At 47.2% G+C, this 27,665-nt stretch overlaps 1 protein-coding gene across 1 annotated transcript in view; it reads right to left on the reverse strand.

Annotated features, from left to right (window-relative positions):
* Nucleotides 1–25,099, reverse strand: part of PHACTR3 (phosphatase and actin regulator 3) — a 228,136-nt gene extending 203,037 nt beyond the window's left edge. The window contains exon 1 of the mRNA XM_044455418.1: nucleotides 25,027–25,099. Coding sequence (XP_044311353.1) covers nucleotides 25,027–25,099 — 73 coding nt within the window. The remainder of the gene's footprint in view (nucleotides 1–25,026) is intronic.
* Nucleotides 25,100–27,665: the final 2,566 nt, after the last annotated feature.

The following is a 27,665-nucleotide window of genomic DNA, read 5'->3' on the forward strand; positions in this document are numbered from 1 at the left end:
TCTGCTTTTAGTTGCTTTTAATCTAGTTTTAATCTTTAATCTGCTTTTAGTTGCTTTTAATTTAATGGTAAGTTATTATGTTCTATTTTATTTCAATGTATCTTATTGTGTTGTAAGCCGCCCCGAGGCTTCGGCAAGGGGCGGCATAGAAATGTTATAATAATAATAAAAAATAATAATAATCAAATGCAAATAACATTACCAAATACCAAGATCATGCATAATTAGATGACATATGCAGTTATCCACTATTTGGAGAATCTTCAGCTTCAGCGTTTTCAGAGGAACCATTTCTGGGGACAAGCTTATTCCGGTTCTGCCTCCCAGCTCAAGCTTTGTGTCTCTGGTGTTTAGAGTAATTTTCCCCATGAGTTCCCTACTAGTTCTATGAGGCATTCCATGTACATGGGGCAGAACACCATTCTGCTCCCTTCACCCTTTTGGTGCAACATGGCCTGCCGAAACTTCGCAGGACCATTCCCCGCAATCTAAAATGTCTGTGCCTGGTATAGGGAAACACTTTCAGCCCAAGGACTGAATTCAGCTTTGGAGACGCCCTCTGAGGTTGTATTTGAGGGGTGGGCAGGCCAAAGGAAAGAGGTGTGGGAGCAACATACCAGAAAGACTAGTATATTGTATCTTAAAACTCTTCCTGCCGGTAACTAAGCTTTAGAAGGTACAAAAACCATGGAAAGGATGGGAAAGCACCAAATGTTGGAGAAGAAAGGAGAAAGGATTGTGGCCTTGAAAAGGGGGCATTACTCCCTGAGGAATGCTAGAGGGCCAGATTTGGCCCACTGGCCAGAGGTTCCCCACCCTGGTATGTGGGGTTTTGTGTTTTTATTCACCTATGCATCATTGCAGTGTCAAAGGATTTCATTGCATTTGGCTGGGATATGTTCTATATAAGCGTTACATAGGTGGTCCAAGGGGGAATGTCTGAAAATGCAACTCATGCACCCTCACTCAAATACTGGAACTTAAATTTGAAGTGGAGGCAGTCTCCTCTCAAGCAGGGTCTCATTCAAACCGGAGCTTTTGCTCCATTTTGGCCACCTTCTGCTCCTCACCACCACCAGTCCCTCCCCTTTAAACCTTACTTATGGGGGTGGAATGAGGCAGCAAGTGTCGTAATGGGGAAGACAGGAAAACCTTGCTCGTTAAGGTTTTCCAAGTTCCACCTGAAAACTCAGACCAGCTTATGTCAGCCTTTTTGTTTGCTATGGAAATTGTGTGCTATGTGGACACGTGCAGGTGCCTATTCAAGAAAAATTTTCTCCTATTAATTAAAGTAAGTTCGTGTGCATTTTTAATGGCACATTTTCATTCATTTTTAATATGCACATTTTCCCATTGCAAAGCTCGGTAATGAACAAGCTTTGAGTTGTGCTAGAAATCAAATTTGCACTTGGAAGGTGTGAATGGGGTAAATTCTGGTCATCCTCAAACTGAAACAAACTTGTCATGCATCCCTAAGCAGCTGGCAGGGGATTCCCATCAAGAGAGGACAGACGATGATTTCCACACATGGAGGATGTTCCCCTTCCATGGATCAGTCACCTAACCTTCATGTTCCTGTGTTTGCACACATTTGCCTTCTTCCCTTTTAGACCTGGACGCTAACCTAGCATAGCAAATGCTATGAAGAGGAAGATGTAACCCAAGAAGGAAGCATGAAAAGCAGCCATTCCCTAGGTAGGCACCCCTAGAGAGGTTGTACTATAATGCTAGCTGGGGTGTGCTGGAATTTGTAGTTCAACATATCCGGAGGCATCGGGCTGCAGAAGGTTGCTCTGCAGATGGTCTGTCCTCAGCCACAGGAGTGGAACTCTACAATGCTATCCCATAATCTCAAGCAGTGCATGGCCTGCTAAAGATCTTCAATGAGGCAGAACCAGCCAACTTGGCTTAATTAGGATGAGAAACCTTTCTGCAAGCTAATAAAATGGGGAGAGAATGAGAATGAGAACATCTGCAAAGAGACTGGATTGATTGCACACACTGGCTAAAAGAGATCTAATTAATAACAAGAGAGTAGAAGATAATGGATTGGTAGTTTGTGTACTACCAGGTAATTGGAGCCCTAATGCCGTTGTAAGCATCTCTCACTCCTGCAATGTGTCATACCTTAGTTTCTCCAAAGCCTGCCTGTCTAAAGACAGCAGAAAGACAACTGATCAATAAAGACGCAGCACATCGATGCACAGGGGAGAGTGGTGATTCTTGCATCAGTGAAGCTCCTCATCCATTGCAGCTTTTATTCCAAGCTTTGGAGGAGCTATCCTGGGTGCTCCATGCCAGTGAACCTATTTTTCGGAACATTATACCACCTGTGACCTGTGCTCCACTGGTTTTTGGAGCAGAAGAGTTCTTGTTCCCATAAATAAGGCACTGAACGTGGGCAGCATGCTGATCCAGTAACCCCTTCGTCCCCATTTTGCAAGCAAGTATATCACCCAGAAGATAGGAGAAACTCCATCCTTTCTGAACTGGAATTACCTGAGGAAGGGACAAGACCAATTATCTGATGACAACGTTGTATGTGTAGAGGTAACCTTTTGGCTCTCCTAAAATAATTAGGATGTTTCCAGTTCCTAGTAAAAGGGAAAGGCCAGCTACATGTACATGTGAGGCCAGCTCATCCAGACTGGCTGGACATTATGAGAGTCACTTTTGTCACTATGGCCAGCTGCTTCAGATGCATTGGAGATTTCCTGAAGGTTTTTATTACTACTACTATTATCTTGAGCCCAGGACCCTCTAGCTATACTTAGCAGGGTTCGCATTTTATTTGTATGCCAACATTCCCCCTAGGATAACATAGGGCAATCCTTTTATATCTTCACAACAGCCCTGCAAGTTAAGTTGGAGAGAATGGCCATCCCAGGGTTAGTGTTCAGCTTTAGAGCTGAGCAGGAATTTGAACCAGAGTTGTATTGATCCAGCAAGTTATCCTTCTTTGGCACTGCCCTGAGGAGCATTGCCAGTTCTAGGGCCTGATCAAAGACATGTCCCCAAAGGTTCCCGAATGAAGTCCTGGAGTGCACTGCTTTGATGTGCTTGTACAGCCACTTGGAGCAGCAAGGTGGGGGAGGCCTTTGAATGCCCCAAAGTTGCCAGTCCCCAAGTTGCATCCACAGCCTCCCACTAGCAAGATACTCTTAATGGGGAAGGATATTTGTGGGAAATAACTCAGAGTGGGATCCTGATCAATGTGAACTTACAGGGGCTTGACAAAGCCGATTCAGGAAAAAAAGAAGAGTCCTGTTGAATCAGAACAAGGGCCCATCTAGCCCAGCATTTTGTCCACACGCTGGGCAACCCACAGCTCATGGGACATGAACACAGTATCACCTTCCATCCTCAGATCCCCAGCAACTGGCACACATCAGCATACAGGAGAGATCACTAGCTGCTCATCCTCAGAGAGCCTGGAGCCATTGATAGTCCTCTCCTCCATGAATTCGTCCGACCCCCTTCGAAAGCCATCCAAGCTGGTGGCCTTTACCATGCACTGCAGCAGCGAATGCCTATGTTTCACCATGTGCTGGCGAATCCCCCACCAACAAGCTCCATGGGATGATTTTCCTACCTCTTCCTTACCTTTGGCAGCCTTCTCCCACCTGCAGTCAGCAGGAACGGCTTGCAAGGTTTATCTCTGCCTGGCTTTCAGGCATCCTCTCATTCCCCATATCACAGCACATGGCATCCAGCAGGACCCTCCACCCGGCAGAGGAAACTTCATGGGGGCAGCTAAGTTGCGAGCAGCCATGGAGGGCGGCTTTCCCCATTCCCATTGCACCTTCTTGGGGTCTGCTATGCTTTGTACATCACCTGGAAACCTCTTATTACATAGACCATGGCTTGCCATCACTGGGGAAGAGAAGGCTTCACCTGTAGGCAGCCTTAATCTTTGTCCCACAGGTGTGAGAAATATTATGGGATACAGTAGCCATTCTTTCCATCCATGAAGGAAATGTGGAAAGAAGTACAGAGAACAACCATTCTGAGTTTTCGTTTAACCAGAAATTTCATGGGCAGAATAAAATATTCAACATTTATTTTGTTACTTATTTATTATATTTATATCCCACCGTTCTCCCATTGTGGGACTCAAGGTGGCGACATGCGGTTCCCAGGGAGTCTCCCCTCCAAGCTCAGGCCAGCTCCAGACCTGCTTAGCTTCAAGATGGTGGATGCCTTGTGTGCTTTCAGACCAATCACTTATAAGTAGCACATCTGGCAGACATGTGGCCATTTTAGACAGGACTGTGATGTACAGCACCGACTTGCAAAGCAGGCTAGTGAAACCCATAATCCCCAGAGAGGGAGACGGGTGCATGAACCTATGTCATGGCTTTGCACGCACTGTATTACATTGTGGCAAGCAGCATCAGCATGCACTGTGAATGCACAAAGACCTTGGGATTAATTCTTTAAGGACACACTGCTATGTACGTTTGGACAGAAAAAGGTCCTATACCTCTTGGAATCTCCCAGACAGCACATGCCTTAAAAGAGAGATGGATTCCCTGGGCTACCAGTTGCCTATCCCTAAATCAGTTGCTGAGATGCAACCAGCCACACCAGGCCTATGGGTGGCTGGCCAACACGACTTTGGGATCCCCAAGCAACTAAGAACAGGGATCATTACTTTAGCTCACAGGTATTTGCCTCTTTTCTGCATATGCAAACAGAGCCAGGCTTTTTGTCAAATATCTTTTCCCAGTGTTGCAAGCACAGCAATTACCTCCCAAAGAGATTGTCTCACTTTGTTATGGATATTGCCACTATTAGGAATTGCAACTTGTTCTGATACAAGCAAAAAGGGGATTGCCTTGGAAAGCTATGCTTCCCACCCGTCTTACTTGCTTTCTTTCTGACAGCAACCACGGGCCCCTTCTGACTGAACCAGAGGTGCTTCTGTTCCTTTTTCTGTTCCTTTTCCTACAAAGCACCTCTTTGATTTACTTATGTGCTACCTTTGGCCAAGAAGACTTCTTTTTCAAAGCGTTGGTATAGTCGTTCTTCCTCAGTGGGCCTGTCACAGCCCACTGCCAACCAATGAAGCTTCAGGTTGCAGAGCTGTTCGCAAGAACAACTTCCTGGGGTGTACTGCAGCTGTGTCGTGTAGTGGCTAGAGTGCTGGACTGGGAGACCCAGGTTCTAATCCCTGCTTGGTCATGAAGTTCACTTGGTGACTCAAGTCCAGTCACAGAATCCCAGCCTAACCTACCTCTCAGGGCTATTCTGGGGATAAAATGAAGTGAAGGAATATTACATAAGCCATTAGTTCCTAACAAGAGGAAAAACGTAATCTAATAAGCGTAAGAGCAACAGCAACCTACTACTGTCAGCTAGAGACAAAACCAAATTGCTCCAAAATGTCCAAGAAAAGTTTTCCCATTGAATATTTGTTGTATTTTCCAGATATTAAATTCCTTGCCAGATGTTTAGAGAATATTTGATAGTGAGCGTTTGATAGCCACTTATGTCTGATTTCAGGATCTGATATTTGACATCTAACTAGCAAATTGGGACGGAAGATAAGCAGCAACAAACAGTGCAAATCTATGCATGTTTAGACAGGAAAACGTCTGCAAATCACAGCATGGCTGGCTGGGGGATGCTGGGAGCTGCACACCTGTCTGAACATGCATGGATTTGCAACTTAAGGGACTAGTCCTCCTATCAGCAATGCAGTCGATGGTCACAGTGATATGCCATGAAGAGCGGCAGTGCAGGATCCAGGCAGGCAGTCCGTGCAAAGGGCTTTTAACGCATGGAAGTGCAATACAAATGTCACTATTATTGCTATTGCTTCTTCTCCTGTTGTTGCTCTTGTGTTGTTGCTGCTGCTGCCGATTTGATGAGACTTGCTTTGAGTTAATATTAAAGAAATACCATGCAAAAAAGCTACTGGGTTGGGGCATTTACTCTGCCAGATGCTGGCCATCCAATACTGACAGACTAGTTTTACATGATGCAGGGAGAGCGCGTGTAACTGCCCCTTGCATCTTGAAAGCACATAGTGTGGAAAGCATAAAGGAGTTGCACACCATGTGGCTATCCCAAAAAGATGCTTCTGCCAGCTACATATCCCTGTCTTCTGGCAGCAAAAAGTCATATGTGGCAAAACCAGTGGTGTGGCCATATATTTGGAAGTGCAGGTGCTCATGACGACATTGGTTGCAGCATTCATGACCAGGAGGATCCCCAAATGCGATGTTGATTCATCTCAGCAAACCAGGAAATAGCAGTCCATTCACAACCAAGCCGCCCTAATAGAACACTACAGCTGAGCTCAGGAAAGGCTGAGGGTGGGACCCAGGAGCCTCCTAATCAAAGCATTCCAGTGCATTGACCCTGCCAGTTCTGCCTCCACTACAGCACTGTGCAAATCTGTCTTTAGCTGGCTCCTTCACAACAGATCGGCAGGAGCTCAGCTTCAGCGGTAAAGGCAGGGGTTTCACATCTGACTGCTGCTCACAATCCTTTGAGAACATGATCGAGAAAGAACTGGGGAACAGGCAATCAGACTCAGAACTTCGACACAAAGGACACACCCCTCCAGGGAGCTGCAGACCCTCGGCTGTCCAAGGCAGAGCTCAATCATGCAGCTCAAGCATGCCAGGATCTTCTAGGTTCAGCATCCGAAGGTGTCGGCCTGCTTTACCCAGCTCACTCTGGCCGCTGCTACAAGAACAGATACAGAATGAGCTCTTGTTAGCTGGCTGCTAGTACCTGCGAGGAATGCAGAGGGGTGCATGAGAGCTTCAGCAACACAGAAGGATGTCTGCATTGCTATTTTTCCTCCAGCTGCAGTTCACACACCCTGCATTTGTCTTTGTTAGAATCACAGGGCAGGGGGTGCGGGGAGCCAAGCAGACGAGAAGAGTTTCATAAAGATTTCTAGAGTCTGAGGGCTAAGCCAGCTAGCCTGAAGCAATATGGTCTTGTTTGTTAACAGTTGTCAGATACACTGCAGGGAAGGCGAAAATGTCCCAGACTTGTTTTCTGCACTGTCATTGGTGAATGATATATCCAGTCACCACATCAGTCCACCTGCATATCCTGGGAAGCGGCAATTTCTGAGCATTTCCCAACATGTGTAGACTGTGCAGCCAACACATATGGTGGTCCATACGAGGTTTCCATAGTTTCCCCTAAAAATCATAATACCATCAATGCACATGGTAGTTCGTGGGATCAGCAAAAGAGGGTGGACTCTGCACCAAGCAGCTTGCAATTTAAAGTAGCAAAGAGAAGAGCTCTAGCAGACTCAGAAATGAGCTAAGAGAAACGGACATTGCTTCCTAAGCGCAGGAAAAAGCTTTTGCGTCCCCATTGTGTCCTTGAAAGGGTCATCAGGGAAACAGCAGGCTCTTAGCTCTCCACTTCCACCCCGCTGTGAGTGCCCAAAGCTGCCCTCCTGCCTGTTTGCCCTACACGGTTGCTCCAGTGTGCTATTGTGGCGGCTTGCCAGCCACCAGCAACCCTGGGAAAGGTATTTTCCACCAGTGCCACCAGCACACAGACAGAGAAACCTCCGCCGTTCTCCCAGTCTGAGACCTCAAGCACTGGAAACAAAATCGAATGGGACTTTGGAAGAGGCCAGTCTGGAAGCGATGGGCAGGGTTGGATAACCTGGATCTCTCTAACCAGATTAAAATCTGAGCCAGAGGAGAGGTTTGCAGCACGTAACGTTAGCCTCCTGTTGGACTTTCCAGGCAGTGAAGCTGATGGCACCACTCTCATTGGGACAGTTTATTCTCCCCAGATTTTTGTCAGTTAAAGGAGCTACCCATGGTGCTGGAGCATATCCCTCCCCACGCCCACCCCATGCAAAGAGGTCCATGGATAGCTCCTTTGCTGAGCCCAGCCTGGAGTAAACTTCCTTAACATTGCATCCACCAACCTCCACTTTTTCAAGAAACCCACATCCATATTATTTGGGCTGAAGTCAGAGGTGAGCAACCTATTCCTTTTCAGATGTTTGGGCCAACAGTTCTCATGATTCCTTACGACTGGTTATGCTGGTTAGCATTACTGGGAGTGAGTGGCCCAAACTTCTAGAAGACCACAAGTCACCTACCAACGGTTCAAGTTTTGACAATGGGGAGAGGAGAAAGACAGGACATGCAAAGGTGGCAGGGATGCCACAAAAGACCCTTCCATGTAGGAATGAATGGAATGTTTGAGAAAGTCCTTTGCCAGATGAAGAAGATGAACTTGCTTGCCATTTTGGGTAAGCTCCATGGATCTGCCTTATTGTCTCCTGGTTCTGCCTGAAGCCCAGCTTGTGTCACAAATGGATGCATGTTCTAAATTGTTGTGAAATTTCAAGATTGGATGGAATAAAAATATAATGAATAAATGCACTGAATAAACAGATAGACAGACAGACAGACAGACAGAAACTTTATTGTGGTCAAACAGAAGTTCCTATCCAGATACGTATTTATTCATCCTGGATAACTGTAGCATATACCACAGTTATGTCTGCTTCTCTAGCAAGAAGGATAGCTGTACTCTGAAGACTAGATCAGAAGCCTCTTGATAAAGATTATCTCCCTGCAATATTTATGTAGATTCAGGCATTTAAATTACTGACTTCTTTCATGGAGTTAAATGATGTGATCCCCAAGGGCATGTCTAAATTGGGTATGCATTATGTGCAATAAATCATGCTGGATTTCAATCAATCCATCAAACAAACAAACAAAAATCAACTAACAGGGAACTTAATAGGCATCCAGAACGCATCTTGCTATTAGTTAAGCTTGAGTGAGACACAATGTGATTTGAGGCTCTCCGTTTTAGCCATACTAAGTTGCTGGGGTTTACAAGATGGACATTTCCAAGGGGCTGTGGTTATTAATTCTAGATATTAATTGCATATTGCAAACCCACCAATTTGGTCAGAAACAATGAAGCAAATGTAGATAAATCAACTTGGAAATCCATTAGCTGCTGCAGAGATAATAAGCAAAGCAGCTTTCAGGACTAAAGGTTGGGACAAATTAATATTATATTTACTTAACTAATTACTTATATAAACAGTTTAAAATCTTCAAAGAAAACAGTAAGAAAAACACACAGCAATCACTGTGCCAGCTGCATTTTCAAATGCTGGGCAAGTACTAAAAGACTCCCTATGCTAACCATGTGTCCATCGGTATCCAAGAGTTAAATTTATAGCACAGATGTTACGGTATGAGCACCCAATGGGCACATGAAATCAAACCAGTTTTCCCACCAATTTTTCCATGCATTTTAAAGCTGTTCCAATTGCAAGCATGTTTCCGTGCCCTTTTGCTGTGCCATTTAATTCAGAGCAGAAAATTCCGGAGACAGTAAGCACCATTTTCACTTCCCTTTTTTCAACAGCAAAAAGCTCAGCTCATATAAGGAAGCCTGAAACTCGCACAGCTTCTGCTTGAACACCTCTGACGTGTAACTAGAGGCACATGAGGAACCTGTTTTGCGTTTGGGGGCCCATCGGATTCCCTGGGCTCAGCTCCCTGGACCGCAGTCTGAGTGCCCTGTGCTCAGCGTTCGTGCAGGAACGGACCCCACATGACGGCTGCACAGCGGTGCCCTTTTTCCACGCCACATGCAGCAGTCTTTTGCCTGTGCTGCAGCACGTACCATGGAAGAAGGTTCTTCTCAAGGGCTTGCCAGGAACGGTGCCCTGCATGACTGCTGCTCAAGCAGCTTCCACCCTCCAGGCCACACGCAGAAGCCTTTGATCGTGAAGGAGCGCTTACGTCCATATACGCCCGCCCGCCCCTTGAGCTCTGTGGGAGAGGCCCTTCTCCGGGAACCCTCCGTGAAAGAAATTAGGAGGGTAGGTACTCGGAGGAGGGCTTTCTCTGCGGTGGCGCCCAATCTATGGAACGCGCTCCCCAGAGACGTCCGCCTGGCGCCATCGTTATTTGTTTTTCGGCGCCAGGCCAAGACCTTTTTATTTAAATGCCATTTTAATTGTTAACAATATTTACTTATTTATCTGGCCAGGGCGACTTCTTTTCTTTTATAACTTCTTTTATATCGTGTGTGTGTGTGTGTGTGTGTGTGTATATATTATTTATTTTATATTATTAATTTTAATTTTATATTGTTATTTTTGTATTGTATTGTATTGTATTTTATTGTGTTGTAAGCCGTCCCGAGGCTTCGGCAAGGGGCGGCATAGAAATGTTCTAATAATAATAACAACACAGAAGGCGGCTGTGGTTGTGCAACCTTCATTCTGCAAGGGTTCGCAGTCTACCTCTTGGCTTGGCTCGCTTCCCAAGACTGGGCCAAGCAGGAGAAGCATGGAGGAACGGATTCTGCTGAATACTGCTTTTGCTTCCACGGCCTCTTCCACCCTTTTCCTTCTGCAAAGTATTCCACTAAGCGGGGAAAGACAGAACAGTTGCACAGTCTCTCTCAGTTGGCTGATCTGGCAGGTCTGCTTCCAGGAGAACCATAGGACTCAATTTTGTAGTGGATTTTATTGCTAGACCAGACCTAAGGATACAACGCCCATGCTGGATCATTCAAAGGCCTGGCCCGGCATTCTTTACCAATCAAATACCTACGAAAACCCCATAAGCAGTCATAAGCACCCTCTTACCCATATTCCCCAGGAACTGCTGTTGAAATGCATATTCCCCCTAATAATGCAGATGTTAAATAACCAGCTGGACTCGTAGCCTTTGATACCCTAGTCCTGCAGTGGCAGCTCTCCCTCCCTCCCTCCCTCACACACACACATACACAGACATGTGTGCACAACTTCTGGCTGCATACATATAGCTCTGTTGGAATCATGGCCAGAGAAAACAAATGCAAAGGCCAAGTCTTAGTTCTGAAGCCTCTCAAGGACCCTTCCTAGAGCTGTGCTATTACTGGTTTCAAGTTAAAACTACCAATTCTGCTAAGTTCAACAGTCCACATACAACAATCCTGATTTTTTTTTGATTATGCAAATATTCACCTTTTCCCTTGGAAATGGCAGCAGTTACTTTGGAGCTATCTCTCTCCCCTGCCTTCTGCTCTTCCTCCTTTCTGGTTTCTGCCGAATACTTGACTAGGTGGGATATTTCATGAGAACAGGGTGAGGTCATGATGCTATGTAATCAATCAGATTTAGCTAAGTGACATCACTGAGGGTAAGTGAAGACAACTGAGAGTGATGCAAATGATGAGCAATCCAACCGTTCTTCCAGGTACAGTGAAATGTGGAAGCGGGTTTCCATGCTTCCAAAAATGTGAATCCTTCCTTCGCAGCTTCAGTCCTCCCATGATGGCTGTCTGCACAGATTGAGCAAGGCAGAATCCTAAGCTTCAGTAAATGAAATGTGACAAAGAGTTACTAGAATATATGCCCTACTGCAGCCCTGCAAACAAAGCACCTTTGATTTCCTATTTTATTCCTTGTCAGTGGCATGTATCTGCAAGGTTTGACTTGGGGATATCTATGTATTGCGTGGAGGTGGAAGAAGTTGCCAAAATGTTTACCGAAATGTTTACCGAAATGTTGCCGAAATGTTTCAAAATCCAGGCACCCTCTGCCCCACTTTCTCATCTCTGCTTGGCATGAAAAAGCCAAGCTGCATTGTCTTGCCTGAGGCACTGCCAACCGGACTGTCTTTGCCATAATCCTGGGACTGCAGCTGGGAGGGGGGATGGAAGGAAAGGCACTTGTGTGAATCTCTTCCAAAGGGCTGGCATGGCACCTCGTGGGAGGGGAGAGGGGAGGAGAAGGGAAGCAGGGATCCTAAGAAGCAGCATTTGAGGCAGGTCCCTGACCCATAAAGGAATGGTGCATGTTTTGCTGCCTAATTCAATCCATGAAGTCCCACTATGTTCTATAGAACTTACCCCCAGGTAGCTGCATGCAGCACTAATTGGTTAACTGTGTAACCAATTGATGTATTTAATGGACATATGGATTATACTATCCAGGTGTGGCCAAGACGAGGCTCATGGGTGGCATGCAGCCTGTGATGCTTCCCTTTCCCCCAGAGGCAGCTAGTTGTTTGTTTATTTTAAAAAGAGGAATGATATTATTATTTATGTCATTACAGCTATATCGTGCCTGTTCTCCTCTTGTGAGGAAACCAAAGGCAAGTGACATAGCTCCATTTTATCCCCATAACAGCAAACCTGTGAAGTAGGCTAGACTGAGGGGGAGTGACTGGCCCAAATTCACCCAGGAGCTCCATGCTGAGTGGGGGCTAGATCCAGAGCTCCTAGATCTGGTGTAAATTGGTGTCCTGCAACAGCAGGGGGTTGGACTAGATGGCCTTCCCGGCACCTTCCAACTCTACTATTTTATTACTCTATGATTCTGTGATCTTCAGTCCAATACTCTAACCACTACTCCACACTGGCTCTCAAAGGTGTTCATAGCAGAGAATCAGAAAAAAAAAAGCTTGATACAAGCTAAATGTGGCCCTTTTAGAGCTGTGGAATGCTACGTAGCAGCTTGCTGCAGAATTTCAGGGGCAAACTGGTAAGTTTCACTTTGAAAATGTTTTCACCTCCTTTCAGTGTGGGGTTGTAAGGTGAGAAAAATGGCCACTGACCCTCCTGCAGCTGCCCACCCCAAAGTAAAGTCACCCTTATGCAACTACTTCAGTAGAAAGTTTTTGCATATTTTGACCTATTCAAATAATACCTTGCCTTGTAATCAGTGTTCTGGGAATAGTCTAAATATGATTAATATGCACCAGAAACTCCCAGGTGCACTGACAACACAGAGTACAAACAGATTTCATCTACCATGAAATATTTCATATGCAATAGTACTACAGGTTATCTTAATTTGTTAATATCGCGATTTTAGCATTAAAGGCACTACGGCTTTACGGAATCCTGGAAGTATCAAACCACTTGAATGTCATTCCAACATCTTCCAAAGGGAACAAATTGATAGCCTCAATCCTCTGATGGTTCCAGGGATAATGGATGCTTTTGTTTATTTGTGTGCTTTTATTCCATTATGCCATTATATAGTTTGCTGTGAATCTCTCCTCCCAAGCCAGCTTTAAATCAAAGTGCCTACTGGAATCTCTCTTATGTGGAAGGATCAACATGCCTGTCTGGATGCATTTGCGTGTCTGGATTCCAGATGTTGAATTTTGAACAGGCTGCAAAAAGAAACTGCATCACAGCACGAGAAGCTCCAAACAGAAAACACCATGGAAAAATCTTCCTCAAAGGTTTTGAGGCTTAGTTCACGTGGATATACTCATCCTATGATAGCTGTCAGCATCATATGATGAACTCCATGTGTGACTGAACCATCTTAGGTTTAACACTATGAAATTTCATATATCACAGGATCTCAAATACAACTCAGCTTGCATGTACATTCAACACCCAGTCATTCAGGGCTGTTTCATATCTACTGGTACATCTCCTATTTAAGCAGGAGTCATGCATCTCACATATAAAACAAAAACAGAACTTCCCTCTTTTCTCACCTCCAATGGAGTCTGTTCATATGTGAGGGAGGAAAGAGGCTGCTTCGAGCACTGATTTGTAGAAAAGCCGGGTATACAACAAACAAATGCATTAAGGAATTCACACGAAGGAGAAACCTGGATGGTGCCTTCACCCATACTGCCCATCCAGGTCTTCACCTTTCTTTCTGGACTGAAGTGCTTTCTTAACTGTGCTAGAGAAGCAGAAGTTGGAGGAAGACTTAGGTTGGCGTGACAGGGAAGCAATCCTTCATTTTCTCCCCTTGGCTACATGAATGGGGAGCACATTCTTGAAGGACAGGCTGCCCAGGTACCTGCTGGGACTTATTCCTTTTGCACCCATGCTCAGCTCAGAGAAGCATTCTACACAAGAAAATTTTCTACATGATGCCCAACAACCTGGCTGGACATGTCTTTTCTTTGTGCCCATGCCTGGACGCCTTGGCTGGAGGATACAGGGTGAGTATCCATGTATGATTCAGTGGAAGAAGGGGAGAGAAAGGCCAGCAACAAAAGCTAGTGAAGGCTCATTCCATTGTCTTATGCACGGAACCATCATTATTCCACTACAAAAATGAAACCAAACCATGTGACACAATTTAAATGTTCTGAGTTCGTCTTCCACTCAAAGGACTGCCTCTGTTGAATCTGCCCAAGCTGCCTTTTCTAATTCCTCTCCTTTTCCAACCCAATTCATGCCATTTTATGATTAAACCAGAAGTTTCTGGGCTCTTGTCCCAGACAATCCCAATGACTCATTGCATGTGACTTTGGGAAATTTGCAAAATTTCCCTGCAAGTGTCAAGGTCAGCCTAGCTAAAAAGTTGGATGAAATGCAGGTCTTACAGAAAGGCATCAGAACATAATCCCTCTGGAATAAACACGGGGGAAAACCAATGGTTCTTTTAGTAACACTGGAAGGCCAAATAGCAGGTTGCTTACAAGTGTTGGTAACCGCAGCCTAGCACACTCTGTTGAAAACGAAAACACACTTTAAAAGGGTTTGAACTAGAGTTAAAATGCATGCGGGTGGATTCTTCCCCCCATCACTTTTTCCAGCATACCAAGTAGGCATTACAAACTTGTCTTTTAGGTTGCTTTAGGTTTCTCAAAACCTCAATTAATTATTTTTTTGGTATTTAAAAGTGTTTAAAGCTTAAACCATAAAGGTTAGGATTTAAACTTTATGCTGCAAACCTATGCAGGTTCAGAATTTTTTAAAAGGGTTCTGTTCCCAGTATCCTTCACATTCTGTGACTTTTGGGGCTTTTTTCTGTCTAGCTATGCATAAACCTTGTGTCCTAAATGGCCTTTCACGTGTCAGAGATTGTACTTATGTATTTATTACTGCTATAGTTATTTTCATGGTTGGTGCATTTTTGTATATTTATTATTCTTATGATATAATTGTTTCTTACTGAATTATAACTGTCTTTTAATGTTTAATGAAAGCTATTTTGTATGGGTAACTCCCCTGAAGGGTGATCTATAATTTTTTTTTAAATGAATGCTTCATTGGAAATTAAAAAATGTATTTCAAATCTGAGTACAGCAGGAGATGCTTCAAGGGCAATTTAGAGTAGAAAACATTTGGCAGGAAAATAGGTATAGGACCTCCTTCCCTATAATTTCTCCACTGTCAATCACTGCTTAGTAAAGTGGATTTTAACATGTCGAAAGGACCCAAGGGCTGAAGTTATGTACATTTAAATGTAACAAATGTTGTTCCCTATTTACTCTTGGCTAAAATTAGCTCATAAATGTTGCAGCTTGGATGCTCGATGCAAAAACATAATAATGAAAAAGGAAACCCCCAGAGCCTTTGCTAAGTCATATTAGGAGTACAGGAAGTTCCCTTACCCAGTTGGCCACCAAGTTCAGGGTTGTCCAGACTGATCTGCAGATGTTCTCCAGTGATTCAGACTGTAGTTTTGCTCAGTCTAACTGGAGATGCCAAGAACACCACACCCTGAAACTATAAATTAATCTATTTATTCCTACATTTCTAATATTTATAGACCACTTAATATGATAGCATTCCTGTTTGCAAATAAATATTGCAATGCTTTTAAAAATACTTTTAAAACATATGTAAAGCACAGTTTTTCAAACCATCCCAGTTTCAACAAGAAGAAGAAGAAGAAGCAATGCAAAAGCAGTTAAATGGAGCAGTGTGGTTAGCTTAATTATCAGCTAGGGAAAGCTTAGAAGAAAAAGTCCATTTTCAAGAGGTGTTTGAATGTTGCCTCTTTTTCCTGTTTCCTGGACAGCAAAGGGAGAGGTTCTCCAAGTTGGGTGCCACTCCTGAGAAGGGCTGCCATGCATTAAAGATGTGGCAAAATTCTGTTCATTCTGGAACCACCAACAAGGCCTCCTTTGATGAAAAGGATGGTTGGGCATATACAAAGGAAGGTGCTTTGCTAGTTATCCTGGTCCCAAGTTGCTTAGGACGTCATACAGCAATAGCACAGCCTTAAACATACCTTGATAATTAATAGGCAGCCAGTACAGTGCTCTTTACACAGTGCTTCTGTGGGCCATCCCTGCAAACACCCAAGCAGCTGCATTCTGCACTAGCTATAGCTCCTGAGCCAGGTCCAAAGCTAGCCCTACATGCAGCACGTTACAGTGATCTGTGCCCCTGAGCTGCTGCCTTTCTCCAAGAAGCCGAGTCTCTCTGACCATATGGTGAAACCCCAGTCAGATGCCGTTACATTCCTGACCCTACACCTTGAGGCAATTGAGAAGAGATGCCTTCCCAACAGGGACCATCAAGAACTACTTCAGTTTAGCCACTCTCATTGCATGGAAGCTGTATTTTAAATGCTTCCCAACCAATATCCTATTGGCTACTCCAACAGCCATTCAGAAAAATCCATGAGGACCAGCACCATGCAAAAGCATTCTCTGCAGTATACGCCCATGTGTGATACCAGAGAAGTTCTGCATAAGAGCCCTACAGAAGCAGACTGAAAGTCTTTCCAGCTCAGTATGCTGGGGGTGCAAAAAGTGGAAGCCACAGGCACTTCTCCAAACCCTGTTTAGTAGCCCCCAGGACCCCAGCACCTGCTGGCACTGAAAAAATGGGGGTTAGGAATATTGCTCCTAGACCATCCCAAAAAGCAGTGGCTGCATACTTCCCAGCACGCTCATGGAATTCATAGCAGGAAGCATCAACTCTGTTCCTAGAGCATTCCCGCCCCCCCGCTCTATGTGTGTGTGTGCGCGCGCGCGTGCGTGTGTGTAAGAGACGGACTAAATGCAAGATATACATATGTGCAAGCCTGACCATCCCTGGAACAACTCTTGGGAGCAAAAAGACTGGATGCCCAGCACCTTCCTCTGTTCTTTGCCCTATCCCTGATATATAGATGTTATACAGATATAGAGATGCTCTCCATAACTGGACAAGAGGGAAAAGATACCCTACAGCTTTCCCCAGCCAACCATGCAGAACATTTTTCCTAGACGTAGGATGAGCTCTAAGTCAACAACCTGTTGTGTGAAGTACTTTTTGTCTGCCCTGTCAAGCAAGCTGCTTTTTAGAAAGAAAATATAATCAGTGCTTGTCCCATTGCACCATAGATAGTTGATTTGCAACACCAGGAAGGGCGGATGCAGATTATTTGGGCAAAGCAATATGGCAGGTCTCTGGTAGGAAACAGTGGGGATGACTATGAAGTGGGTGAAGACAGGAGAATACGCTACCTGGTTGTTGCTTCTCAGTGCCCAGGCGTGGCCTACAGAGATTCAGATGCCATGCCCAGAAAGCAGGGTTGTAAGCCAAGCCATCATCAGACCACCAGCCCCTGCCATGGCTCTCCACAAGAAACTTCCCACTGCCCACCAGTGCCCAGGCAAGAGTAGCTGAGATGTCCATGAAGCCCAGAAATGCAGAACTTCAAACCTGGGGGAATTCCAACCCAATTCCCACATAACCGCATCTCTTCTTGTGGCTCCACCTCCTTCTCCCCAGCCACAATCATTTGGTGGTCTCCTGGCATTTCTCCAGTTTGTTCCCCATTCTACAGGGCTGGAATGCCATTGTCAAGGCTGAGTTATCTGCAGCTTATCCTGCAGCTTAAATGCTTTATGCTAAAATAGACTGGTATTTTGGAATATTTTGTATTGTCCCCCTGGGCCTTTGGCCCCTTCCTTCAGGCCAGACCATCACAGAGAGCTCTGCAGAAATCGAATTCTTTTGTAAGAGTTTTGTGAAGACCCCTGCCTTATGCACACTCGCACACACAGCCACTGGCTATCAAAGTCGCCAGCGACTGTGGCCGGGTCTGCCCCATGACAGGAGCATTACAAGCTTATGAATTATAAGCATAATTCAGGAAGCAGCCTCTGATCTATTCTTTTGCAGACATTCTCCCCACTGGGAATTATTTCTGGCCTCACTAAACATATCCCAAGAATCAAAATTATTACATTGCCCTTAGCTCATAAGCACCGACAAACGAGGCCTAAGATGAAGGAAACATCTCAAGCTAATAGGAGTTGAACAGAATCCAAGGGACCTTGTGGCAGAGCTTAGAAAGCTCATCTGCCCTGCACCAAAGAGGGTTCAAAAAGTAAAAGCATCCACAGAAGAGTCATTCAAGCAAGAAAACAGGACTCCATTGACCCAACCAATCACTGGGTTCAAGAACAAAACAATTTTGCCAAATTCTAAGGAAGAAAGTTCTCAAAATTTGCTGTTTTAAACCCAAAGGAGGGGATGCAAAGGACACCAGGTTACACCATCCCTCTCAGATGGCTGTCCAGTTTCTTTTTGAATGTCTCTAGCGTGGGAGAGCAGCACCTCTCCAGGCAGCTGGTTCCAATGTTGTATTGCTCTGACAGTGAGGAAGCTTTTCCCGATATCCAACCTGAATCTGGGTTGTCACAAGTTGAATTGACATGTAGGCCCCTTGGATTCCACAATGGGAGAAAGCAGGATATAAATATAATAAATAAAAAAGGGCCAGATGAGCTAGGTGGGAGGGGGCAGCAAGGGGAGGAGAGAGCTCTGCACCGTGCAGCCTGCCCCACACTCCCCAAGGCAACCTTCCAGCGCAGCGCAACATGTCGTCCATCATCAGTGCTGGAGGAAGACTCGCCCCTGAGTCCTGAGGCCTTGGAACAGAGAATAGGAGTGGGGCACCCACTTGGCCTTTGCCCTGGCAGCTGAATATCTTGGGCCACCTTGCTCACAAGTTCCACCTTTGCGCTCCTTTGTTTTGCCCAAGTTTAGGGCTGGCGATGCTCAAGAGTCAGCATCACTGGGCACCTGCCAAGGCTCGCAACTGGGCAAGGCACCCGCCGACCCTTGACCCCACTCCTGCTCCTCCTGCCAGCTAATTGCCTGCTCCCTCTCTCCCTTTGGCAGTGGTACAGCAGCTGACACTGAGGCACAAGCACCCTTCGCCACAGTCCCGTAGCCATGCTCCCAAGGAAGGCGGCAGCGTGGATCCATATCAGCAAGCTAACAGCTTTTCTCTCTCCAAGGAGCACATCTTTGGTAAAGCTGCAGGCTTTTCATTGTGAGTTCCAGACCTGGCCACCCCAAAACAAGTTGCATTTCAATCACTCGCACCTGGTTGAGGGAATGCATTTCCCCCCATCCTCAGTTCTTTAAGGATGGCACAACAGCCGGGGATGAGGGAGCTCAAGGAGAATTTGGGCTGGTGGGGAGGAGGATGCTGGCACCTTCACTAATTGCAGAGTGCCATCCCAGCAGTCCCTGGTCCTGCCACCCTGCTGGCCACCAGCCCAGGAGGAAAGACTGCAGGCGTGATGCAACCAAAGATTAAGGAGCAGCTGCTGCCTGCCGCTGACATCCTTTCCTCGCTGGGCAGGAGTGGACAACAGGCCCAGAGGCAGAACGACGGTGAATCGGTGATGGGAGAGAAGAGGACCGAGAAAGCCCACCGAGGCATCCTGCCAGGGGTCCCCCAAAAACTGGAGCCTGGGATTCTCTCTCCAAGCCTGCCTTTTCCCACCTGCATTCATAAAAATCAAAATGCATCATTAATTTATTGCAGGGATTTTTTTACCCTGCCCTTATGAGTCATGTTTCAGAAATCTTTTCTTCTCCTTTTAACAGCCTAGTTCAGGAAAGGCAGTGAAAATAGGATTCGTTAGAGAATAGAAGCACATAAAAAAAGCCGAAGGTGCTAGCCAATGTCCTAGTACCACCACGAGCAAGGTATAAAGTCAACAGTCTTCACATGTTGCTTTTCTCCCAGGATTTGGTCCTCCAAAAATTTCTGGCCATGTTTGCATGGTCACCAAGGAGAAGAAGCCACTGCGGTCCATTTCCTCCACTCTCACCCATGCTGGTCACCTGCCATGGGAGATGTCTAATTCCCCTTGCATCAATCCAGCTGCTGCGTTCTCAGAACCCGCAAGTGCACAAGTGCCCCCACCCCACCCCAGGATGCATGGCTTGCTGCGGAGTTCAAGGGCGGTTTGGAAGACACCCCCACCATGTACCATGATGAGTTCAGACAGAGTGGAAGCTCCTGAGCCAGGCAGCGGATGGGCTACCTTAGGAAAAGCCCCTGGGGAAGAGGTGGGACCTTTTGCCATATTTCAGCCACTTGCTCATTGGTCCTTTCCTATTCTTCACAGGCCAGTTGTAAGGTTATGGGGTGACTCGGAAGCCATCCTGTGCCACACACCTCAGTGGGCTTGGACAGCATGGCAACAGCCCATAGGCTATGAGGATAATTGGGTAAATCATGTGCCACACGCCTGGCATGTGCAGGGCAGGGAAAGGGGGCCACAGTGAAACCAAGCATTTGCTGCACACGCTGAACGTTTCCTGCAGATCCGAGATGTTCCATTTAAGCACAACCCACGATATGCTTAGGCATAAAACAAGTCCAATTTCCCTAGCCAGCCACAAGGTTGTAGATCTTTCTCTGTCTAAATATGCATAGGATGGCACCCTGAGCTGTCACAAGCAATTGCCTTCAAGAGACCCATTCCCATAAACGTGTTTAATACTCCAGTGGCCATTAGCACCTTCTTTTGGCAAGGCACTTTATGAGTCCAGTGAGCCTTTGCAGAAGCTTCAGATGCCTTTAAAAAGAAATAATCTCTCTCTCTTTCTCTGTCTTTCTCCCCCCACCACCACCACCTCCCCACCGACTCTTCAAAAGGAAGAGCAAAAGAACACAATAGTCATAAAAATAACTGTACATCAATCAGTCCATCAATCAAAAGGAGTCCATAGTTAAACACTATGGAACTTGGGAGAAAAATTGATGTCTGAATTTTCCTATCTACTGATACCTGAAGATAAATGTTGCATTATGAAATTCATCTTAAAACATACATGCATTAACAAATTGGATTTTACAAAAATCAAGTCATGACTCACAGTTCTCCATACATTTATCTCTTTTTGACCATTTCCCTATCGTATGGCAGTCTGGCTATTGCTGCAAAATGCCACAATTTTGCTATACTCAGTCTTTCCTATTGGGTATTTTGCAATTACTCAGAAGTATGTCCCACTTTACAGGGTCTTACACTCAGGTAAATATGTCTGCAGCATGAAGATTTCTGGTCTTACTGATTGTAAACTAGTCTGTCAACCATTACCATATATCTGGCTATTGTTCTGTTCTTTCCCTGCTAAATTGTTCATATAGGTAAGAAAAATTAGAAGCAGATTGGGTCCAACAGTATAACCCAGGAAAAGGCAACATAACCTGGATCCAGTGGACTCACTGACTGAGGCTTTTGTGAGCGGTAGTCCACAGCACCTAGAAGACACATTTCCTACCCAAAATTAACACGCTTTCTTCTGTATATCCTGAACACTCAATTGGATCACAATTAGGTATGGGGCTACGGAAGAGAGAAACATCCCTTTAGCCATTTTTCTGCATCTTGCACTATTTGATACACCTCTGTTGTGGCCTCTGCCCTCCAAACTAAAAAGCATCATAGGAAAGGTGCCAAACTTCTTGGATGAATTTGGTTGGCCATTTTTATCCATTTTTGCACCTCAGAGATATCACTGGAAGAGGTGCAGCCAGAACTATCCACAACTCCCACTGCAGTGCTCCAACCCCGAGAAGTACTGGGAAAAATCTACAACTGAGGAACTTGGGCAGACAAGGCAAAAGAGTTCCCATATCTCGTGATGAGCCCCAGCTGGAGTAATCTATGATCTGAAACAGCATTCTCTAAAGCTGATCCTACACCACTGGAAGGAATGCAGCCTTCACAGCACCAAAGTGACAGAATGCCATTTATTCCCTTCAATGGGATGCTGCTGAAATCAAGCCAGAATACAAATCCCCTCAAGCTTCTAAATGCTGTAAAACAGCGTGAAAGTAAGTTGCATTGAACTCAATGGGATTAACTCTTGAGCACACATGTGAAAGACTGTCCTCTTAGTCTATCCCGCAATATGCATATGCAGCTTACAAAAAGGATGGAAACAAAGGCACAATAGTGGCGTACAGGATTATAAGCATTTTCATTTAGCACCACACACTGAGCTGTTTGAAGCCACATGTGTTTTATTCCACATCTATTCCATAGGGTGTTGTACATGGCTTTCTTGCTTTGATTTTAATATCTAGACTTGATTTAGATATTGTTTAAGGAAAAACATAACAAAATAGTTTCACGTGCTTCATGCAAATAGGGACTTGCTTCCAGGAAAAAAAAAAAGTGTTTCCTTCTCTCCTACTTCAAACAAAGCTTTAAAAAAAAATCAGACACAGTCTATCTGTTGGCAAGCCTGCCGACACTGGTTTTCATTACCTAGAGACTGGGAGACAGAGAATGAAACTGAAATTAAGAGAATGTATGGTTTCTGCTGCCTTCAGATGCGAACTCTCATCAATAACATGCCTGTCCTCAGACACTATTGTCCCTCAGGGCAAAAGTCTAACATTTCTGTTGGTGGCATCCTTTGTTCCCCTGACTTGGCATACCAGCACGGTTGGGCAGCGAAGATTCATCAGCTGTTCTTATTATCCACACATTAAAAAAATGTTTCCAGAGCAACAAGGATCCTCAGTTATTAGATTGTGGGAATTGAACCTCAGATGCAGCCAGTCTTTATTATTAACTGGATGGTCTCTTTTGGCAAGTAGTGCTGTGAAAAGGAAGACTCCAAGGCTCTGCTTCATAGACAAACAGAACCAGTGTTCCCTTGATTTATATCAAACCCAAATCAGGTTTTGAGCTCAGATTTCAATAGATCAGGACTGGTCTGGTGCAGAAATTCTGGCATGGTGATTGAGAGGGGCTTATTGTAAGTTTATGTGCTGCATTAAAAATAAACAAAACTACTGTCTCTGTAAGAAGCTTTTCTGTTTAACAACAAACTGTTCTATGGCACCTTAAAGAGTAACTACTTTACTGTGGCCCAAGCTTTCTTGGATACCATGTCCACTTTGTCTATTTTTAAAGCAGCTTTCATCATAACCACTGCCTCCTCACTCTTGAGGGATTGCTCAATACCCAAAGAAAGAAAGAAAGAAAGAAAGAAAGAAAGAAAGACGCTTTCAAGCACGCAAAATGCTTAATAATAATTAAAAATAATGAAGAGGGGGACATTTTCTATACAATGGAAGAAGCAGAGTGCGTTTGAGAAGGGTCAAAGGAAACCCAAGCTATAATAAGGCTATGAGGCTAAGAGGTCAAAGGAGAGCATATTTTATTTTTACATGGGTGGTGAGCCTACAAGGAGTGAAAACAGGGTCCCCTCCTCATTTCTCTTAGTTACACAGATTGTCCTGATGTCTAAGTGCTAAAATGCCACCCTTTGATGCATTTAATGAAGACCCTGGGTAAACGGCTCCTCACAAAGAGACCCTGTCACTCTTCTACGGCCCACTGTTTGGATAAAGCCACATGCTATTGGGCCTTCGAGATGATTGGCAGTAGATCTCTCTTGTCACAGAACCTGCCATTATGGCTCTGTTAATCTATCTCATATTTCACATGGACTAGAAGCAATTGTGCTTATAATTTTACACATACACACACAGGTCCAACCCCCCATCGACTCTCACCATGCCCTTTCTGCTCTTTTGAGAAATCCTGAGAGAGTTTGTACCTCAACGACAAGAGTTTATGCTTCAACAGAAGCTGAAGTGAATGGGGCTGGGGGCAAAGGGGGCTGGTGTGGATTCTTCAGTATGGTCAAAATCCTCCCCTTTTTTCCATATAAAAAGAGAAAGTAGTGATTGCAAAAGCAGACTTATCCCCCACCCCACACACACACTTTTAACACACTCTGCACTTCCTAAGAGGATTAGATGCGTGTAGCAAAAATTGCTTTCTTGAGCGGGGTGCGAGGGGGGGGGGGCATTGACTTAATTATTACTCTGCTTCCACCATCTCCATGGTGACCTCGTGCCAACAGCCTATCCACTTCTGCTTTATTAGACATTTCTCTCTCTCTCTCCGCCCTGCCTCACTCAGTAGCGAGGGGCAAACCCAGCATGCACGTCTCTTGCCCAGAGGAGCCAGGCTCTGTGGTACCCAACAAAGGCACTCGAAGCAGTCCTGCTGTCTCAGCTCCCTACCCACAGGATGCAGGAGCATCGTTTTGGGTCCTTCCATTGGCTAAAAATACACTTGCTACGCCCGTGGCTTTAGAGGAGGCTGGAGGGCGGGCTGGATGCGGTGAGGGCAGAGCAGCGGTGAGAGAAGAGAGAGGAGGGTGCCCAGCAGCTCTCCGGGACAAAACATCCTTCGCCGCTTCACACTGGACACCCTTGGGAAAGGCTGGCACTGGGAGGACGGAAATGGAGTGGTCCCAAAACGACTGTGGCGGGGGGGGGGGGGGGGGGGGGGAGTGAGGGGAAGGAAGGGACTGGCCTCTTCGAACGTGGGTTCAAACAGCATCGCGGATGGTGCTGATCGGGGAAGCATCTCGGAGCGAAGGTCGGGGCGGGGGCGCTATGCTGCTGGTCCATCTGCTAGGCTGCCCTTGGAAATCGGAACCTGCCCTTTGCCAGGCCTTTCGGGGCTCCCTTGGGCAAATCCTTTTCCTCCCACTGCGTTCGTAAGACAAGACCCTCGAAAACGGCCTACCTAGACGGGCTGTTATGAGGACACGCAACTCGGGGAGGATGCCACACCGGCACGGTCAGAGGGTCCAGCGGACGAGCGGAGCCAAAGGCGCGCCTCGCAGCGCCTGCTCGCGGCTTGCCCCCCGCACACGCCCCGCGGCCCCCCAATCGCCTCCGGGGCTTGCAGGCGACCTTTGCCGTCTCCCGAGCGCCACGAGGAACGGCGCTGCCTCCTGGAATCCTATTTCCAGCCCGGGCGCTGCCGCAGCGTTTCTGGAGGGACTGCAGGGAATATGTTTCTAATTTTCCTCCTTCGCTGACAGCCTCTCGCCGCCAGATTGGCAGCTGCGAGCAGCACACACGCCCATCCGCGGTCTGCCCCCCTTCCCTGCGTAGCGGCTCTCTCCCTCGCCCAGCCCCTCGCCCAGCCGGCAGCCGCGGAGGAGACGGGCTCCGGGGCTTACCTTGCTCGTTGAGGGGCCCCTCGCCTTCCGTGCCCCCCGCGTCGCTGGCGATGCTGGGGTCGCTCTGAGACCGGCCTCTGGGGAGAAAGCAGCCAGTCGCTTCTTCTGATGCAGCCATGAGGGGGTGGGGAAGGGAAGGAGTTGCGGGGAGGGGGAGGGAGGAGGGGGAGATCTCAGAGGGCGCGGGAGACGCGAGAGGCGCTCATGAAATCCGAGGCGCCCAAGGTCACGACGGCTTCGGGGAGGCTGCGGCGCTGGCGCGGAGGGACCGGCTCGTCTTCAGCCGGGCAGCCCCAGCCGTCGGGGCAGCATCTCGGCCGAGCCGCTCCCGCGAGCGCCCCTCCCGGCAAGCCGCTTGCACCATCCAGCAAAGAGGGTGACTCGCCCTCCCTGCCTCCTCCGCCCCGGCTGCCGACGGGCTCCCTAGGGCTTCTTCGCCCGCTGGAGAAGTTTCTTCCTGGGCATATCCGTCGGGGACGTCTGCATGTTTCCCTGCGGTCGAGGGAGCAGGTGAGAGCGGCGGGGAAGGCTGGGCGGCGGGAGAGGAGCCCAGCCCAGCGCCTGGACGCTGCCCGCGGCCGGAGGGCGAGACGTCGAAGAAGAGGGAAAGGGCAGGCGAAGAGCGCGGCAAGCGAGGAGGAACCTTGGTCTCCCGGGACTGCTTTATGCTGCTGCTCCTCTCCGTGCATCTGTTGGGAAACAGTGGGATTCTCCCATCATGCCCTGCGAGAGTAGGTGTGACATCACGGGGGAGAGCGGAGAGAGAGGATGCGAAGTGGGTGTGCGTGGGAAATGGCTTACCTGCACTGCACAAAGAGGAGGAAGAGGAGGGTTGGGGGGAGCAGCAGGTGTGTGCACCTGAGCGAGTCTCCCTTCCCCCATCCCCCGCCCACCCGCACCTCTCTGACGAGGAGGGAGGGGCAGGAGCGAGGGAAACCCGGAGTCCAGAAGCGGCAAGAGAGGCTTCTGCTTCGGAGTAAGTGCGCATGCACGCACGTGCACCGTGCGCGATTAAGGGCTCTCCCCGCCGACGCTGCTTGGTAAGGAGGAGACTGTGCGCCGAAATTTCATCCAGCGACACTCGTGTGTGTGTGTGTGTGTGTGTCGGCGGGGGAGGGGGAGAGAGAGGAATGATTTGGGAAAGGGGGAGATCTCTATCTTCTCCAAGTCCTCCAGCCAAAGAAGGTATTGAAAAGGCAGATGGAGACATGCTGCAAAGTCTGCCCATAGTCATCCTCCGAAGAGGACGGGAACTAGGAATTTGCCTCCACTGAATCAGCCCAGGGGGCCATCCAGCCCGGCACGGGGGGACACTGCCCTGCCAGGCAGCCGCTGTCCCGGGTGTCACACAAGCCGCTTGGACGATCTGCATGCGAAGCAGGGGCTCCGTCAGGAAGTTACAACCGCCTCTGTTTATTTAATTTTTAGGAATAATGCTCTGGCCATCTTTAAGGTCAACATTCTCCCAAGGAAGCATACTGGATAAAACACATGCAGGCACAGACAATGAGATCCCAAAAGTATGAGGAAACACTATCTAAACATACCACACCACTAAAACCTGCGCCCCACAAACGATGAGCAGACTCATCCAAACGGGGCAGGCTTCAGCCCTGGGGCTTCTGTGTCCCCAAGATCTTCTTACTCGGAGGCAGAGGGAGCCAAGATGCACAGCCGTCCATCTCAGTGGAGCAGCGGAAGATGCCCCCCCACAGCAGCAGCAGACCATGACTGCAGCTCCACCTTGTTTTCAGCCTCATTGGCACAGACTACGGCTCTGTGGGATTTCAGGGAGAATTTCCCCTCCCAGGCCTACCTGGAGGTGCTGGCGACTGAACTGTGGGCAAAGGAGGTGTCCCACCATCCAGCTGCAGCCCCCCTGCCCAACCCTCCTCTCCATCCCTGCATCCCCGACTCTCCAGAGGCCCTGGCAGTTCAAGAGATGAGCTACCAGACAGGATGCCCACCGGTCACATCCAACTTCTTGCTGTCCATTCCCCAACCTGCCCCTTTCATGGAGGTGTTGGGCTGTGATTCCCATCCTCCCCAGCCAGCCAAGTGTCCCTGTGGGTGGGTGGCAATGGGAACTGTAGTCCAGTATCTCTGGACAGGTGCCAGCTTGCAGGTTACCTCAGACCAGCCATGCTGACTCAGCCCTGCTGCAATCTTGGCAGGAAAAACACTGAACGCTACAGGGTTCTTGATGAAATCTGAGCAAATGACCTCCTGTCGTTTATCAGCTTTGGAACAGTACCACCAGCTGGTGCTTTGCTAGCAACATAGCTCTGCCCCGAGGAGCATGCAATCGAAGAGACAGCAGAGGAGGCTAAGCATTACCAGCCTGAAGGCATCGTGCAACTATTCCTCCCTTCCTTCCTTAATGGATTCCTTTCCTGGTGAGAAGATGATGAAAGAAGCAGGGAAGACAGGGGGCTACACACTGGAGAGGGTGACACATGGCTCTTCTGATGTCCTGTCAAGTCAGGCGACTGAATGAGAGCCCTCCAAAGTCCTGTCCGTGACAGCTCCATTCAGTTCTCCCAAGTACAAGGCTGTGCCTTCCCTTATGGACTTGATCCATCTCATATTTGGCCTTCCCTTTGGTTTTCCTGCCTTCAATTTTCCCTAACATGATTGTCTTCTCGAGTGAGTTGGGCCTTCTCATGATGTGTCGGAAGTAGGAC

The sequence above is a fragment of the Varanus komodoensis genome, unplaced genomic scaffold (genome assembly GCF_004798865.1).
Source record: "Varanus komodoensis strain SLA01 unplaced genomic scaffold, ASM479886v1 scaffold8, whole genome shotgun sequence".
NCBI lineage: Eukaryota > Metazoa > Chordata > Lepidosauria > Squamata > Varanidae > Varanus > Varanus komodoensis.